Source organism: Cydia strobilella, chromosome 7 (genome assembly GCF_947568885.1).
Source record: "Cydia strobilella chromosome 7, ilCydStro3.1, whole genome shotgun sequence".
Lineage (NCBI taxonomy): Eukaryota > Metazoa > Arthropoda > Insecta > Lepidoptera > Tortricidae > Cydia > Cydia strobilella.
The window spans coordinates 12192221-12211986 of NC_086047.1; the positions used below are offsets into that span (position 1 = coordinate 12192221).

Below are 19766 nucleotides of genomic sequence, written 5' to 3' on the forward strand. Positions count from 1 at the left end.
GCTGGAGCAGAGTCCTGCTGGAAAACCCAATGCTGGTTTAGAAACATCGTATGGGATAGTGGTTTCACAATATTAGTCAACACCGTGTCTTGGTACACTTTGGCACTAGTTTTTACTCCTTTCTCACAAAAATGCATACTAGTGACGCCCGCATAAGAAACTCCCAGCCAAACCATCACAGATGAAGGGTGATGACCTCTTTGAATACGGGGAATGCTATTAGACGCTTCTTTACTATTGCGAGCGTACACTCTATCATTTTGTTTATTACAGTTTTCTTCTATGTCAAAAATTTTCTCGTCCGAAAACAGTATACAACGGTGCTTATTTTTAGCGTACTTCTTCAATAAAGCTTTAGATCTTTTAAGCCTTAAAGCTTTAAGCCGACCATTGAGAAGATGGCCAGTTTTTCGTTTATAAGCACGAAGTCTCAGGTCTTGATTAAGCACTCTTTTCACCGTGTTTTTGCTCAAACCCATCTGGAGGGCCATAACTTTTTGTTTCCTAGCGGGATTTCTGGCAATGCGTGCCCTAATTGCTTGTACAACCGCTGGAGTCCTAGCTGTACGCGGACGACCGCTTCTTTTCTTGTCATTTAAACTAGAGACCTCACTGTATCTTTCTATGGTACGATACACAAATCTTAGAGAGAATTTTAAATTTTCAAGTAGCTTAAAAATTTTAGTCGGCGAGTGACCACAACGATATAGTGCAATTATTGCGGTACGGCTATCTTTAAGCGTCCACTCCATGTTGAAGAAAACAGAAAATTGCAAAATTATACTACTCAAATATTTAATAAAGATTCGAAATTCAAATGCAGAACGGTTTTTGTTTTAGGAGTTCCAAATTTAAATTTTAAAGGCCAGTGACAGAACTTATGAGCCGACTAGGTACAAACCGTTTTCTTTTCGGATCAAAAATTGCATCAGCATCGCATTCGTATTGGTCGGAGCACTATAGCGCACAAGCGGTACAAGCTACGAAGTTAGACTCACAAATGACTTCTTTTTATTCTGACAACTTCTCCTTGCTCTATTTATAATATGTGAACGTCTTGTTTCCTGGCTAAACATGTCTTTTGTATATAACTAGTAGGTTACTTGTTACTAACACGTTGGGATGAGTAGAAAATAAAAGTTTTGTTGTCTAACTGATATGAAAAGCATTATCCATATTTTCTTCATGAGCGTGCGATATATCTATTATGAGACTAAGGGTCGGTTGCACCAAACTGTTTGTCATTATTAAAGAGTTCGCTAAATTTTATTGTATGGAAAGTTTCATAGCAAACGGCCGCTGCGCGCCGGGTGACGTTGATCAGTCTGTCAAGTGCGGATGGTGCAACTGGCACTAAATTTTATAATGCATCCGTCAAATCCTTAAATGGGGGACGAATATAATTTGTATCTTTTAGGTTTCGTGTGCTGTTCTCTAAGCGCCACTTGCACCATCCAACTAACCCGGGGTTAACCGGTTAAACCTGGATTTACCATGGTTACCAGTACAATTTGACACTAGGTTGATTGGGTTAACGATTTAACGGGTTAACCCCGGGTTAGTGGGATGGTGCAAGTGGCCCTAAGTGTAATTCCGTTTCAAACCTAATAATATCATCTAATACTAATTATTCACCTGCACGTCTACCATGAGTTGGCATTAGACATTTACGCTAGCGACTGCGTGAACTCTATCGCATTCCCTCTCGATCGCACCAATACGTCAGTGCGGCGAAATAGACTGCGATCAAGTTCACGCAGTCGCTAGCGTAAACGTCAAGTGTCAACTCATGGTAACCGTACTGATTACTTTTTGTTAACCCTTAATTTGACGCTGTGTCATACATTAATTCAAAAAAATTTAGCGATCAAAAACACCCATAATTTTGAACCAATTATTTTTTTGTGGTATTAACATTAATCACTTAATTGATAAAAAAAGAATTCATAGCTCTGGCAACATCGACAATCAGTTGTCAATAAGATGTCGTGGCGGCAAAATAATATTGCATTTTTTAAGGTATTTTTTCTGCTTTTCTCTGTCTTTCTCTATGAAACATGCTGTTTATTTCTTTATATATAACACTGTAATGTATTTTGCATCAACTTTTACTAAAAAATCACAGTAAATATTTAAATTACTATTAGTTATTCTGCTTCAAACTTATTGTATAACGTGACATACACTGCCAAATTCACTGAAACTTATATTGCCTTTAAAAAAATACATCTATATGAAGTTCCAGGTTCCAGTAGGTCTGAAAGAAACAGAATTAAAGATAAAGAAGAAACAGACAAACTCATTCTCTAGATTTATTTTTATTTATTTATTTATTTTATTGGTATTTATTCACCTAATGATGAAATAAGATGGTAAAATTTGTCACTTTCTGGATTTCACTACTCAAGGGAGATGCCATTTTTGTTGCAGTACTTATACATTGGTGTTTTGTAGCTGGCAGAAACAATAGAAATTGACATTTAGAATAACACGCAAAAAAAACATTTCTTCACCACTACATTTAATTGTAAAATTAATTCGATTTATTTACTTTGTTTCACAATTACTTTTTCACTAGTATTTTATTAAGAATACGAAAACAAATGTGTTCTTTAATTTTTTTGTTTGTTTTTAGATAAAATTTAATTGTTCCGTCTATTTAATAAAATTCCTTTATCATTTGCTTAAAAAAAACTTGTTGTTTTTTTTCTTAAAAAAAACCTTTAATTTGGCAGTGTATGTTGTGACATACATGGTTTTTTTTCAGAATAAGGCAAATATTTTTTAAATATATTTTTTCATAATTTATTAGACCCATCTAACTTCATTAAAGCAAACGAAAATATTTTTTTTAAATTCTTTTTTGCCTTCCAAATTAAGGCCTTTAAGGGTTAACATTTTTAGGGTTCCGTACCCAAGGGGAACAACGGGACCCTTACTTAAATTACTCGGTTAACTTAATTTTTTTGTCATTTTCTATTAATATGAATTTGTAAACGTTTTGTTTCTTGCACTTTATTTTTTAACTATCTTTAATATTTATAACGTCAATTTAATATTTTCCTGAGCTTAGCTTGTTATAAGCTCTTCATGATCGTCTTGTCACAATATATCTCTAAACATTTGTAACAAATAATCCAGTGCACATTTAATTTCTCAGGAAACCTTTGATGCACCAAACAGGCTCAATCTGATTATCAATACCCGTCAAACAGATACCTTATTAAACGCAAGCAATTAAAAATAAAATCTACTATAAGTACCATGCTTAAAGTTTACAATTGCTTGTTAGGGATTAATAGGGGTGTATTAAAAAAAATGTAATGGTAGATAATTGTTGATGCCCCTTCAGATTATCTACCTGGGTGCAAATCGTGAATGCGTTCAGCGAGGGGTCCATCTCGTTGTCATGCGATACACCTGCTGGTTACCTTTGATATGACGCGTGCCGTCTCAATTTGTGCGGACGTTTATTGAACATTTGATGTCGTATTTTATTTCGTGATATTGCTGTGATATAGTGTGTTTTTGTTTTAAGATATTAATTTATTATTGAAATCTGTATTTGCGTTGCGCATTGAAAAATTAAAGGGTTAATTTTTGACATACATACTAATAGAATCCCCATGTTCGATGAGAATTTAATGCCCAAAAATTGCGCGCGCGCATACTTTAACATCGACATTTTTTTTGTCAGCTCTCTTCACTTTAACAATTGTAACGCTAGTAGGTAGGCGTATTCTTTAAGTGGGTTTAAAAGCTATATAATAATTATTCAATTACTAATTGCGTATAAAAATTCTTGAAAATTTTCCTTGAATTTGTTTTACCTATTTGAATCTGGACTTTCAAATACTCTTTAAAGTGTAAAATCTTATATAAAATCAATCATATTTGACTGGAAAGCTTGAAGTTTTTGCTTTTGCTGAAAAACGTCAGAGACAATAATATCTAAAAAAATTGTCATCCTATTATGACGTTATTGAGATTGGGTAATTGGTGTTATGAAATTGGCGTCTTAAAATAAAATCTTGATAATTTATTTCGACATCATCAACCTGTAGCACACCCAGCATCCTACCTACCAGGAGGGGCTTCCCAATAATATAGCCAAAACAGGTGGGGTGAGGCACCACCACCGCCTTACCTCATACGTGTGAGCGGGACAGCTGCGCCTAAGCGAGACGGTTTATCGGATATTCTTCTGGGAAGTCGAAGTCGAGTCGAGTTGCCTGGGAGACCTCTCGCGGCATGGAGGTGCGCTACCGCTCGTACTACCCCTGTGAGTGCCACCCTGGACTGTGGTTTACGGTTTCAGTGTATTTTGGAACGGTCGCCGGTTCGGTTCCATGTTAGAATTTCGGTTTTGAAAATTGATCAATTTACATTTTCGGTCAGGATTAGACTAGTGGCTAGTTTTCTGGCAGAGAGCTGAACTGCGTAGTTAAGGGTGTGTTTGATAATCACCAATTAGAACTGGTGAAAACTAGTATCATGGTTTAGCTTTTAAATTCTTTATCTTTAAGCTACTTCGCGTATTGTTAAGGAGTTTTATAAACGCCGTGGGATTATATTTTTGGCCGGTATCTTCTCAGGGCTGTGGTGTAGGTTAGGAATGGTGGCAGTTTTTGACATTGAGAAGTGCACTGTACCTATTAATAAGCCTAAATTTAATTTTTGATCTTTTACTAATAAAAATAACTTTAAATGTGAAAAGTCCAATAACAATTATGTAGAGCGAAAACTATATTGCGTCCACAGCGGGCCTAAGATGCTCTTCTAATCTAACGTCTGTTACCGTGACCGACACTTTCTAACAGGTGCGAGAGTGACTCATGAAACTGACGCAGCGTACTACGTAGGCGAACAACACGCGAACGCGAAGCGAAGCGATGCGGCGCGGGGTGAATCAATCCTTTGATACCTATAGAAGTGTCCTACGTGGGTACGTGGGCGATCTCGTTGCGAACGCGAACGTCGTGGGCCCGCCGCGCCGCGCCGCGCCGCTTCGCGTTCGCGAGTTGAAGACGCAGCGTGACTCGTGAGTCTCTACGTCTCTAGACAATAAAGCGTGCCCATCATCGTACTGAAAATTTATATATTTTTAATACATTCAACAAGTGGTTAGATTTTATAGACGTAGACAATTTAACATTTTGAGATTAACAATAAGTGTGTGTACGAGTACGAGTGTGGGATACTCATATAGGTTTCACTCAATTAATAATTTAAATTAGGTACACCTTTCTAATTATAACTAAATAATTCCACCTTCTATCGGGTTTTGGGTGTGCCGTGTTGTATTTCTATACATATATAAGTTGTCTTATTTTCTAATACAAAAGTCAAAAGCTTTTATTGCAAACATATTATATAATATTAGGTATATAATATGGACCCTGCAAGGGCGCAGCAATCTTATAAATATAGCAAACTTCTACAATCATTTCTTCGATACGACTGTATTTAAAATAAATTATTACACATCATGCATAAAATAAAGCACCAGATAATTATAAGAAAAACATAGATAGCAGTTATTTTTAAACACAAGTTCTATTTAATAAATTGGATAGAAGTATAAAAAGTAGGTGAGTAGACCGTGACGTCATTCTGTAATGTTTATTTTTATTTTATTTTTTATTTTTCTTATTGGGAAAAAAAAACAGATACAGGCCAATCAGATTTACAGGCAAAGTTATAACAGTACATATAGCCTACATCCTAAGACAATTCCCACTAGGAGTTTCATATAAATTCCATATTAGCAAATCGTTTTGACAGTTCAAAAAAAGAAACTGATTTGACTAGTAGGAAAATACCCTATTAGGTATTGTTATGTCATCGACAAATGAATACTTACTAGGACGACTAAATATTAAAGATTTTATTTTTAGGATTTTAATTTGACAGCTAAATTAAACGGTGCTCATGAAATAAAACTATGAAAACGGATTCTATCGCGTATATTGAATTAAACGGTACTGTACAGTCCGCTACATTATGCGGTAAAGGTCGTCAAGCCCTAACGTTTTACAATCCAGTTACCAAAAACCACCGCCTAGGGCCATTTACTTAAGCTGGTAAAGTGGCAGCTAAAATATTATGCGCAATTTTTGACATATTAGTCTATGATAATGATTATTTTGTCTATGATAATGATAAGGCCATACGGGATCATCCTAGAGCCTGACTAATTTTTCGCTTATCTGGAATCTTTTCAAATGTGACCTTAAATTGTTTACCGCCAAAGACGTCCAGTTTCTTTTTTCGAACTGTCAAAACGATTTAGCTACTATGGAATTTATATGAAACACTAGCATGTGACGTCACAATCAAATTACGTACTCTTTATAGTTTTATGCGGGTCCGCTATCCACGTTTCTCTATTAATCTTCTGGTGCTTTATTTCATGCATAGTGTAAATGAATTCATATACTGTCAAATACCCTACTATATTATTTGACCTTCGTGCGTTCTTGATGGCGCGCGATATAAAATATGCGTGTAGTTCAAATGGTTCAATAAGACAGTAGATATGCCTCTTTTCTAATAGATTTGTTCTTGAAATATTACGCTGTAACATTTGGTATTGCAAGGGTGCAAGGTTCTGCCGTTCTTAAAAAATAAGAAGTAAGTTATACTATTTCATCGTGCTTACAAATTTGAGTATTTCTTTGAAACGGGTTTATTGATACAATTTTCGAAACCTTGATTTAGCTAAGTAATACTGAACCCTACCTGGTTCCTAGATTTTTAAGTGATGTAAATATCATATCTCAGTTTCACAAATAAATGCTTTAACTTGAATCTATATCTCCGCTTTTGCGACTTACAAATTAGCATTGCCTTTGGCGAGACACCGAGAAACTCGTGAGATCCCTTTTAAACTTATTAAAAGCATTCTAGGTTGGAAAGGGACAACACGACTTCGACCTTGCTGATTGTATATGGGCGGGCTTTATCATTTCCTGGGCGTTGCTTAGAGATATTTTGATGTACCTACTTTATATTAATATAATGTTATTTTAACAGGCGAGGGCAGTAATGGGGTCAACTATCATGTGCAATACGTGGAGCCTCAAGAGATCTACACCCAGGGCCATGAGACTCATATGTAAGTTACATAACCAGCAGGCAGCGGTATGACCGACAGCGATCAGCAATGGGCGAGTCTTTTCTTCACGGGAGAGCATTTTCTGTTAAGACGAAAGTGGAGGACCCGCGCGAAATTGCATTTTCATACAAACGTAGTCCTAATTTTCCTCTCTGGATATTAACATTATTGAAAATATTTTGACGCAATTTGTTGTATATCAACCACAGCTATGCCCCTACGTTCGAATTTTTAATTATTATAAGAGTTACAATCATTTAAAAATTTGTATGAAATCTGTTTTTAGCTCCTAATTTATACCATAATCAAAAAACCGAAAAAAGTCAAACGCAGGGGCATAGCTATGGTTAATGTACATCCAATTATGTAAAAATATTTTCCATAATTTCAGTATCCAGTGTCAGTGACGTCAGTGTCAGTTGTGTCAGGGGACTACGCTTGTATGGAGAAACGGCCGTCCCCTTTTTTCTTAAACGATTTACTATATGCATCTCTATTATTCGGTGCCCTATTGATATGCCGAAAAGAAATACGCCGATTTTTGTTTCGCCGACAACGATTCGCCGACTGGTTCTTTGGCCGAGTAACGATTGGTAGAATCTCATTACGCATAATGGTCGTTTGCAAGAGTAGTCAATAAGCATAGCGATAATCTGCTAAAAACTATTCGGAGAATCATTAGGTACCCCTATTATTCACACGATAACATTAAAAAAATATGGAATGGAGTTGCTTTTGTTTTGTTTATTCGTTCGATTTTAAACAAGCCAATTCTATTTTGTTCCCTAATAGACTATTGATTATGTAATGCCTTTCGGGCTTCAGTGAATTCGTTTCTCCGTAACAGCCGAAGAAGTATTTCTAAAACCCAAAAGGCTTCTTATCTCGGGGGCTTTTCGATTCCGATTTTGTGCGGGTTATCATGTCCACGACTAAATTCCTGAGATTAATATAAAAATAATATTAATAATTAAATGTTATTAATAATTCTCTTCTGTTATCCAGCTGCGTCTATTGTTAGTTAATAAATTCAGTCTGTAAATATAAACGATACATGCGTAGGTACATCCTGTAGGTACCGCCATCTTGTGTATAGGCGCCGTCTTTGCGTAACTTCTCGTCATGGCGCGGGTTAGTTTCGATTTCGATTGACGAAAACTTATGACTGCAGCCTGAAGTTTCCTATTGATCAGGATTTTTGTTTAATTTTGTGTACCCTATGGGTAACGTAGTCGTATAGGACCAGGACCAAGATGATTGTTTACTAAAAGTTGCGCCTTGAGCACGCTCTTGTATGGAGCCGAAACCTGGACGTCGTACGCTAATCACGAACGTCGACTAAACACCTTTCACATGCGCTGTCTTCGGAGCATCCTCAACATCACATGCAAGGACAGGCTCACTAACAAGAGAGTCCTGGAAATTGCACAGCTTCCTAGCATCACCGCCCTGCTGAAACAGAGGCGCTTGCGGTTACTTGGGCATGTGCAACGTATGGATTCATTCGCGGAACTAAATTTGAGGACGACAACGGTCATGCGTGCTGTAGAGGATTTTTTAGTGACCCAAGAAAAAACTTTTTTTTTGAAGGAATAAAAAAAATTCAAAAACGATATACTAAATGTATAGAACAACAAGAACATTATGTAGAAAAATTAATAAAAAAAATATATTTGTTTGTTTTTAACCCTATTTCTAAGAACTTTTTGATTCACCCTCGTATGTACAACTTATTTGTACCAGGGAAACCCTACGCTCCTATCCCGTGTATGGCGTCGCAACGGTCAACGCGGCCGAGCAGCCTACTGAGTCGTGGAGCGCCGATGAGTTCTCGTACAGCGTGGTCGCGGGCACGGATGAAGCCACGTCACCTGCGCCCGCTCCCACTACACCGCCACAGCCGCGCATGCCGCCCGCCACCGTGCAATGGCTGCTCGACAACTATGAGACTGCCGATGGTAAATGTGTACCGAGTAAGCGAAGTAGAGTTCTCGTACAGTGTGGTCGCGGGCACGGATAAGGCCACGTCGCCCGCTACACCGCCGCAGCTCGCCACCGTTCAGTGGCTGCTCGACAACTATGAGACTGCCGATGGTAAGTGTGTACCGAGTACGCGACGTAGAATTCTCGTACAGCGTGGTGGCGGGCACGAATAAGGCCACCGCCCGCTACACCGCCGCAGCCGCCCGCCAAGTACACACCGCCGCAGCCGCGCATACTTTCGCCGCCCGCCGCCGTGCAGTGGGCAGTGGCTGCTCGACAACTAGTACAACTACAAGACCGCCGACGCTAAGTGACCCTCTGTAGCTCTGTACCGGTAGTCGTTCGTGCGGGGATGGATTATTGGGTGACAAATTTAATTGTACTAGTTTTCTATGGAGACCTGGAGGGATGTATTCTTATTTAACGTAAGTTCACCCCGCCCCAACCACCTTCGGAGTGTTTTACTTCTGCATGAGCTTCCCCTTTTGCACCATTTAATGATGTATCTTATACTAAAATAAATGATTGTCTGCAGGCGTATCTCTGCCCCGATCGACTCTCTACGCGCACTACCTCCGACACTGCGCGGCCCATCGACTGGACCCAGTGAACGCGGCTTCGTTCGGCAAGCTGATCCGGTCCGTGTTCGTCGGCCTGCGGACAAGGAGGCTCGGCACGCGCGGCAACTCCAAGTATCACTACTACGGCATCAGGTGATTACAACTGCAATAGCACCTTACCACACAATATCGTCACAATAATATCGGTTGTCCAACGACTGGACCTAGTGAACGAGGTTGGGCAAGCTGAAACTGATTGGTGGTGGTGATTCTACGTGATTCTGATAACCAAGATGTGTGTGAACAATAGTGGGCCTTACCTAGTTGAAATATGGTTTATGATTGGCTAGCTTTTAAATTCGGCTTTATTGGCCTACCGATGAGACAGCTCGGTATTCGCCATACCAATACTACCGTATTACACGGCCTTATCTCTTCGTAACAATACCTAAACTAGCTAGTTTCAAATCTATACTAATTTTGTGTTTGTTTTAGGGCGAAATCTAGCGTTCCCGCTTCGCCGCCGCCCGATCCTAACGACGAGAAGGCTGATGTCCAAGATATGCAGGTTAGATATTATAGTCAGAGGCTGAGACTTTTTAATTAACCTTACAGTAGTTGTTAGCTGTTAATAAAAGTTAATTGGAACCGATAAAGTAAACTGTTTTACTTTAACAGTACTTACTATTTGTCTGTTTAAAACGTTTAGAGCTAGCTCAAGTGTCAGCACTGTCAGCTAAAACAAATTTAAAGGATGCCGTAGAAATAAGTTACGATGTGTTGTCCGAAACCATAGTTATTATTTACACAATTAACGTAAGGCAAACGCAAGCGCTAACGTTACTGAAACACTGATGTCAAATTTGAGGCCCGATTGATTCTTATGAGTTTATTCATAAACGCGCTACAAGCCTCAATTTGCTATTATAGGTTGTCTTTATCTATCATTTTGACTTATGTATTTGCAAGAAAAGGACATAAATAAACTGATCGAGGCTTGTAAAGTTTTTTTCCAGTGTTCAGGTTTGGTATATGTTCAGGAGCCGCGCTCGCGCTCGGCCGAGCCCCCGCCGGCCGCCGGCGGCGTGCCCGGGCTCGCGCACCGGCAGTACCTCGGCGCCGTGGTGGCCGCCTCGCCGCCCGCGCCGCCCCAGCTGCCCGCCGCCGCCGCGGACGACCTGCCGCCGTCCTCTCTCACTGCGCTACAGGACCACCACCGGTAACTAAACAAGCTATTACGCCCTCGACTCCCAGGAGCTGCGCTAGTCCCCGGCAGTAAGTACCTCGGCGCCATTGTGGCGGCAGCCATCGTCTCTCACTGCGCTACAGGACCACCACCGGTAACTAAACAAGCTATTACGCCCTCGACTCCCAGGAGCTGCGCTAGTCCCCGGCAGTAAGTACCTCGGCGCCATTGTGGCGGCAGCCATCGTCTCTCACTGCGCTACAGGACCACCGCCGGTAAGTAAATTGGAATTTTGATTCTCTCTGCTGACTCGCATCGCGTCATTGGAAAGCAAGAGGTTTGACTGAGGATTATTTCTTACTAGTTTCTTTTCACCTTCTTAAGGGATGATTTCATACTCCGTACCAAATTTCATCTTAAGTATGAAGAAGTAAAATATATTCAAAGTTACTTTTGCATATAGGTCTTTTATCTTTTACTAGGTCCCTACCGAAAATCAGCGCTGCGGTAAGCCGGGCATTACGCCTTTTTACGGGGGTCCTTTTTTCGTCCGCTCCTTTATACACTCTTATGTAACCTACGATCATGTGACGTAAATAAATGTATTCTATTCTATGACATTAATGTAGGGATTTTCTGATTTTTATATTTTTTTAACTTTAGTGAGCACGGCGTCGAATTCCTTGAGGCCGTGGCGGCGCTCGACATAGCTGCCGTGGAGCGCTCCCGCCGCAACTTCTGGCGGAGGCCCCCGCCCGCTCTGTGCCGCCGCGTGCTGTACCGGCTAGCCGCACGAAAGGTAATACTAACTCACTGTAATCTTCTGAATAATAGAAATAATCTTTTGAATTTTTACTCGGGAATTTATATGAACACAATATGATTAATAAATATGTATATTCCATATTTTTAGTAGAAAAACTAGTTTTAAGTATTGACGCGCCGATCATTTGTCGGCGGCGGCGGCGTGGCAACAAATTCCAACGGCGACGGCGTGCTCTTTTTTTAAAGTTACTTACTTCCTGTTTTGATTGCGTTTCGTCGCCGTTGTCTTTACAAATCTATCTTTGACAATCCGAAATGTAACTAGAATGATTAGGTTTACAATACATTGCCCGCCATAGTTAACCACTATAGTATGAATTTTCTCAAATATTTTTACGCCTCACACCCTAATCTGTTAAACAAAAGCCTTTGTTTCTTTTGTTCAGCGGTTACCATTGCTACCGCTACTGACTGAACGGGAACAAACTCGTTTAAAAATGAAAATTTACCGTCCTATTTATATGGTTCAAATTTATGTAGCAGCTCTGTATTCTGAGGCCACACACAGGCAACCGTTCGTACTTCAGTAACCAAACTCGTTATCTCCGAATGAGCTGTTACATTTTGAACCTTAATACTCGCGACTAAGGCGCCTCTCCATAAAAGAAACAAAGGCTTTTGTTTAACGGATTAGGACTGAGGCCTCATTTGAGAAAATTCATACTATAGATCACACCGTATTTCAAGTTCTTATGAAATTGTTTGATGAAGGACGTGGCCGCTTGGTTGCGCCGGGCGGACCTTGAGCTGTACCAGCGGGCCGTGGAGCTGCTCCTGCCCGACGTGCTCCGCCCCATACCGCCGCAGCTTACGCAGGTACATATGTGAATTATCCTTCTCTCTTTATTTGTTACTATGCCAAAGAGACAATGTCCAGTATCATTACTATCATTAGCCCTTCTGGCCTGATTTAACCGAGTTTTATTAGATCGTCGTCTAACACCTCAATTTTGATTTTCTTTCCTGATCTGATATTGCGTCAATCAGAGATTTGGTGTTTAATGCCAGGAACACCAGGCGTATTTGCCTAAATATTTACATTTCATATCTTTCCTTGACATAATGTCGCGGTAACAAACCACGAAGTTTTTAAAATCACTTGTATGTAAATTTAGAGAAAAGGATCAATCTCACAAAAATGTCTAATAATATTTGGGACTCTGTGAAAAAGAAAATACATTTATTTAAATAACAAAAACTACGGTCACTTACAAGTTTGAACACTTGTCGTTGTCGTCAGGCAATCCGCAACTTCGCAAAGAGCCTAGAGTCGGCGCTAGCGGCGGGGTCGGGCTGCGCGCCGACGGCAGCGAGCCGCGCGCAGGCGTCGGCGGCGGCGGCGCTGGCGGCCGCGCTGCGCCGCTACACCTCGCTCAACCACCTCGCGCAGGCCGCGCGTGCCGTGCTCGCCAACCAGCACCAGATCCAGCAGGTATACTCTACTAGCGGCGGGGTCGGGCTGCGCGCCGACGGCAGCGAGCCGCGCGCAGGCGTCGGCGGCGGCGGCGCTGGCGGCCGCGCTGCGCCGCTACACCTCGCTCAACCACCTCGCGCAGGCCGCGCGTGCCGTGCTCGCCAACCAGCACCAGATCCAGCAGGTATACTCTACTAGCGGCGGGGTCGGGCTGCGCGCCGACGGCAGCGAGCCGCGCGCAGGCGTCGGCGGCGGCGGCGCTGGCGGCCGCGCTGCGCCGCTACACCTCGCTCAACCACCTCGCGCAGGCCGCGCGTGCCGTGCTCGCCAACCAGCACCAGATCCAGCAGGTATACTCTACTAGCGGCGGGGTCGGGCTGCGCGCCGACGGCAGCGAGCCGCGCGCAGGCGTCGGCGGCGGCGGCGCTGGCGGCCGCGCTGCGCCGCTACACCTCGCTCAACCACCTCGCGCAGGCCGCGCGTGCCGTGCTCGCCAACCAGCACCAGATCCAGCAGGTATACTCTACTAGCGGCGGGGTCGGGCTGCGCGCCGACGGCAGCGAGCCGCGCGCAGGCGTCGGCGGCGGCGGCGCTGGCGGCCGCGCTGCGCCGCTACACCTCGCTCAACCACCTCGCGCAGGCCGCGCGTGCCGTGCTCGCCAACCAGCACCAGATCCAGCAGGTATACTCTACTAGCGGCGGGGTCGGGCTGCGCGCCGACGGCAGCGAGCCGCGCGCAGGCGTCGGCGGCGGCGGCGCTGGCGGCCGCGCTGCGCCGCTACACCTCGCTCAACCACCTCGCGCAGGCCGCGCGTGCCGTGCTCGCCAACCAGCACCAGATCCAGCAGGTATACTCTACTAGCGGCGGGGTCGGGCTGCGCGCCGACGGCAGCGAGCCGCGCGCAGGCGTCGGCGGCGGCGGCGCTGGCGGCCGCGCTGCGCCGCTACACCTCGCTCAACCACCTCGCGCAGGCCGCGCGTGCCGTGCTCGCCAACCAGCACCAGATCCAGCAGGTATACTCTACTAGCGGCGGGGTCGGGCTGCGCGCCGACGGCAGCGAGCCGCGCGCAGGCGTCGGCGGCGGCGGCGCTGGCGGCCGCGCTGCGCCGCTACACCTCGCTCAACCACCTCGCGCAGGCCGCGCGTGCCGTGCTCGCCAACCAGCACCAGATCCAGCAGGTATACTCTACTAGCGGCGGGGTCGGGCTGCGCGCCGACGGCAGCGAGCCGCGCGCAGGCGTCGGCGGCGGCGGCGCTGGCGGCCGCGCTGCGCCGCTACACCTCGCTCAACCACCTCGCGCAGGCCGCGCGTGCCGTGCTCGCCAACCAGCACCAGATCCAGCAGGTATACTCTACTAGCGGCGGGGTCGGGCTGCGCGCCGACGGCAGCGAGCCGCGCGCAGGCGTCGGCGGCGGCGGCGCTGGCGGCCGCGCTGCGCCGCTACACCTCGCTCAACCACCTCGCGCAGGCCGCGCGTGCCGTGCTCGCCAACCAGCACCAGATCCAGCAGGTATACTCTACTAGCGGCGGGGTCGGGCTGCGCGCCGACGGCAGCGAGCCGCGCGCAGGCGTCGGCGGCGGCGGCGCTGGCGGCCGCGCTGCGCCGCTACACCTCGCTCAACCACCTCGCGCAGGCCGCGCGTGCCGTGCTCGCCAACCAGCACCAGATCCAGCAGGTATACTCTACTAGCGGCGGGGTCGGGCTGCGCGCCGACGGCAGCGAGCCGCGCGCAGGCGTCGGCGGCGGCGGCGCTGGCGGCCGCGCTGCGCCGCTACACCTCGCTCAACCACCTCGCGCAGGCCGCGCGTGCCGTGCTCGCCAACCAGCACCAGATCCAGCAGGTATACTCTACTAGCGGCGGGGTCGGGCTGCGCGCCGACGGCAGCGAGCCGCGCGCAGGCGTCGGCGGCGGCGGCGCTGGCGGCCGCGCTGCGCCGCTACACCTCGCTCAACCACCTCGCGCAGGCCGCGCGTGCCGTGCTCGCCAACCAGCACCAGATCCAGAAGGTATTATAATTCAATGCACGGTACTAGGTAGACGTGGCGGTTATTGGCTGTGTACGTGACAGTAGAGCCTCTATGAAGTCATTACTTATTTGACAGTTCGATGATCGGCGAATGTTTTGCACTTATGCCAGTGAACAACGAATCTTGGCTGAGATGTCCTTCAAATCGTCCACCATCCATGATCAAAGGTTGCAATAAAGTGTCGAAACTACAATATTTTGCGACAACTAATAGCCGCATAGGACTAACGGCCTGGCCACGACATTGTTCCACTTGCTTCGGTTAAGGCGAAAACCATAGGTGGAACGAAAGGTCCGATCGCTGTGTCTCGCTCCAACCTATTGTGGCCAGCGCGTAAGGGCGAATGTGGTAATATATAGGAAATGCCTTCGGAAGGCGGTGTGTACGTAGGCCACATGTAATTAGTCCAAACTTTAATCCGCATTATTGTAACAGATGCTGTCGGACCTGAACCGCGTGGACTTCCGCGTGGTGCGCGAGCAGGCGGCCTGGGCGTGCTCGCGCGGCAGCGCCGCCGCCGCGCACCGCCTCGAGGCAGACTTCAAGGTGACTTGCACGACATATGGTCATTGCGCTACTTTCCGTTTTAGTCCACTTGACGGATTAGCAAATAATATATTTCATTTTTAATTTGCTACTTTACTTGCGAAATATCATTTTATGTAGATAGATATATTGTTTAGACATTAAGGATTGTAATAAGTCCGTTTTTGAAGCAATATAGGTTTATATTTAAATTTCGTCAAGTGGACGAAAACTAGAGCTGGACGGAAACTAGCGCAATGACTCTATCACCAATTAAACCCAATCTCATAGCCATAGTGAATATAAAATGAGACAAGTGATATGGCGTTAAGAAGCAAACTAAAAACCTTTTTACCAAAGATAGATATAACTCCGTAATAGATGGATACGGTCTAGGGAAAAACGTGCCTCGAAAATCACGAAAATTTGATTCTCGATCAGATGTCGCTACTACCTTTGGCCTACTCTCGTATAGAGGGCGTTGACGGTTTCGTTTGTTATTTAAGAATTTTAACGCATATCAGTGAAAGAACATGGGTCAAAATAATAAAAATAATAAATGCAAATAAAAAAAACATTTATCCATATTTTAATACATTTTATCTTATTTTTATAAATCTTCATTTTTAGTTTTAAAGTGTGTCGATAGATGGCAGTGAATTTACAGTGGTTAAACAATTTACTATGACAGTACCGCTCTATAATATTATATCCTCTTTGTTTTTACTAAAGAAATCCCTAGTATATAGTCTCCATGATCCCTATACTCAATAAAGGAATATCTCTCAAATTGAACTGACATTGTCCAATTACATGTACCTAATGTAAATTTATATTTTGTTTTTTTATTTTAATTTGTTTACTTCAATTCTTATTTTTATTTTTGATTTGACATGTATCTAATTTCTTTTTTCGCTTTTGTATTTAATTTGTTATTCCCTCCTCCCTCCCTACCCCTACTCCCTAGCCCTCCTACACGTACACCCGCAACTCGACTGGACAACTCCATTGCGCATCCTGTGACCGCATCTTCAAGACGAAGTTTGGTTTTGCGAGCCACATTAGGGCATTTCATAATCCGGACAAGAATTGTTAATGGGGTCGGCCATTGCCGGATGCGGCAAGGATGAAGACTAGAACTATGTTACAATTTTTTATTTTTTACATATTATGAGTTGTTATTTGAATATTTTGACATGACTAATATTTTGTGATAGATTTGTGTACCATTGTATATAACTACTCCTAAAGTATAATAAAAATTGTAATAGCACTTTAAACTATCGTGAGACATATTTCAAAATATTTAACCGCACTGATCTAAATATTATAAAAATTGTAATTGAATTATTTGCTTTGGTATTGTATTGTATTGTATTGTAGTTCGGGCGATTTTCCGCAACTCGACGACTGGCGCCTATTTTGCGTGACATGGGGGTGGGCTAGTCCTGCCAGCCCAGCTCCTCGAGGAAACCTATCAAACCTTTGATGTTGAGTAGGACCTCGGGGAGGTCTCTCGGGGATCCGAGATGTTTTGCCCTGTATGGGGCCACTCCGCTGCACTCCAGCACCACGTGAGAGGCTGTTTCTTCTGTCTCCATGCATCCTCTGCATAGGGGACTGTCTGTGACACCTGTTATAAAAAGATGTTTGTTAAATAGTCCATGACCTGTTATGACACTGGTTACCATGCTCAGTCGGGTCTTTCCTAATTGAAGGAGCACCCTTGTGAGCTTTCCGTTGATGCCAGGCATGGCTTGTTTGGCCTGTCTGCATCCAGTCTGGTTTAGCCAATGTTCTGTGTGTAGTTTCCCTGTACGTGCCAGCAGCATTGAACGTACCTTGCTAAACGGTATCGGGAGGATCGGTTCTGGGCCAATCGCTCCCGCACTCGATCCTTGCCTGGCAAGCTCGTCCGCAGCATCGTTACCCCGGGATCCGCTGTGTCCTTTGATCCATTGTAGGGTGATCTTATTGTTATGACATACCTCCATTAGTCGTTCGTGGCATTCGTGTATAAGTTTGGATGTGACTATATGGCTTTTTAGAGCCATCAAGACTGCTCTACTGTCGGAGAGTATGCGGATGGAGGATCCTACTACCTTCCTTGCAGTAATGGCAGCCGCCGCGTTTATGATGCCCATGCACTCAGCCTGGAATACCGAGTTATGGGCTCCTAGCGGAGTGGTGATTGACATGTTCAGGTCTTCTGAGAAGGTTCCAGAGCCCGATCCGCTGTCTGTTTTGGACCCATCAGTGAAGATTCTGAGCTCCCGAGGATTGAGTCCTTCGTAATTGTCGTCCTCGTATAACTGTATTTTGTACCTTTTGTCGAAGATAGCTTGTTTATGAATCCGATCCGTGCCCGAATTGAGCACTGGAAATTCGTCATATACCTTATTCAGGCAAGTTGTGTGAAGAGCTCCTATGATGTTGGACCATATGTTAAGGGCTCGCAGCCTTACCGCTGAGAGACTGGCCTCTTGTTGTATGTGTAGGTGCAGCGGTGGAAGGCTTAACATGACCTCCATGGCTGCAGTCGGTGTGGACCTCGTACAGCCAGTGGTGGCCGCGCATGCGAGCCTTTGGAGTCTTTGTAGCTTGTCTCGTACGTTGCCTAGGTTTGTTCTTGGCCACCAAACCAGAGCACCGTAACAGAGTAAGGGGCGGATTATGGTCTTATAGAGCCAGAGAGTAATTTTTGGGTTGAGTCCCCACCTCTTACCAATCATCCTTCTGCATTGCCAAAAGACAACTCCCGCCTTGTCTATACGTTTGTTGATGTGATTGTTCCAGTTGAGTTTACTGTCGAGAGTTAGCCCTAAGTACTTAACTTCATCGGTCAGCTGTAGCTCGGTTTGGAAAAGTGTTGGTCTGGTAAAGTTGCCAAGCGCTCTTTTATTGGTGAACATTACCATTTCTGTTTTGGTGGGGTTGACTGATAGGTCGAATTCTCTACACCAGCGTTCTACAATCCGAAGAGCAGCCTGGGTGAGATCGCAGACTGTACTGGCAAATTTACCTGATATTAATATTGCCAGATCATCAGCGTAGCCTATTGTGTAGAAGTGTTTCTCGTTCAGTTTGGTTATAAGGTTGTTGACTACTAGGTTCCACAGCAGAGGTGACAGGACTCCCCCTTGAGGGCATCCTCGCACCGCCGCCACGGCCTGCCAATTACATGTACCTAATGTAAATTTATATTTTGTTTTTTTATTTTAATTTGTTTACTTCAATTCTTATTTTTATTTTTGATTTGACATGTATCTAATTTCTTTTTTCGCTTTTGTATTTAATTTGTTATTCCCTCCTCCCTCCCTACCCCTACTCCCTAGCCCTCCTACACGTACACCCGCAACTCGACTGGACAACTCCATTGCGCATCCTGTGACCGCATCTTCAAGACGAAGTTTGGTTTTGCGAGCCACATTAGGGCATTTCATAATCCGGACAAGAATTGTTAATGGGGTCGGCCATTGCCGGATGCGGCAAGGATGAAGACTAGAACTATGTTACAATTTTTTATTTTTTACATATTATGAGTTGTTATTTGAATATTTTGACATGACTAATATTTTGTGATAGATTTGTGTACCATTGTATATAACTACTCCTAAAGTATAATAAAAATTGTAATAGCACTTTAAACTATCGTGAGACATATTTCAAAATATTTAACCGCACTGATCTAAATATTATAAAAATTGTAATTGAATTATTTGCTTTGGTATCCGACGATTGCTATACGATAAGTAATTGCTAATTCTATTCTTTTACATTAACTATGAACATTGTATCGAGTGAAGTTATGGTGTAGCCTCACAAGTGTACGGCCATTGGCGAGTGACCACTAGGAATGCCGTACATCCCACCCAGCTCTGTGCTTACATCTATTATGGGGTTGCAACAAACCATCCGTCATCGTTAAAGCGTTCGCTAAATTTTATTGTATGGGAAGTTTCATAGTTGACTGCTGAGTGACGTTGATGAGTCCGCTAATTTTATTGTGGTTGGTGCAACTGGTTCTTAGTTAAATATGGAAGTCCTGCCTGTCAAGGTCGCCATGTAAGGGATACAAGAGAACGAGTCACGCTTTACGCACTTTAGTAACTAACTTGACACTGT

The 19766-nt window shown here is 44.2% G+C and overlaps 1 protein-coding gene across 1 annotated transcript in view; it reads left to right on the forward strand.

Moving 5' to 3' along the window:
- Positions 1-19766, forward strand: part of LOC134743184 (transcription factor RFX3) — a 33027-nt gene that overhangs the window by 4701 nt on the left and 8560 nt on the right. Inside the window, exons 5-13 of the mRNA XM_063676565.1 lie at positions 7036-7117; positions 8861-9075; positions 9636-9813; positions 10156-10228; positions 10701-10879; positions 11510-11645; positions 12383-12487; positions 12912-13103; positions 15552-15662. Coding sequence (XP_063532635.1) covers positions 7036-7117; positions 8861-9075; positions 9636-9813; positions 10156-10228; positions 10701-10879; positions 11510-11645; positions 12383-12487; positions 12912-13103; positions 15552-15662 — 1271 coding nt within the window. The remainder of the gene's footprint in view (positions 1-7035; positions 7118-8860; positions 9076-9635; positions 9814-10155; positions 10229-10700; positions 10880-11509; positions 11646-12382; positions 12488-12911; positions 13104-15551; positions 15663-19766) is intronic.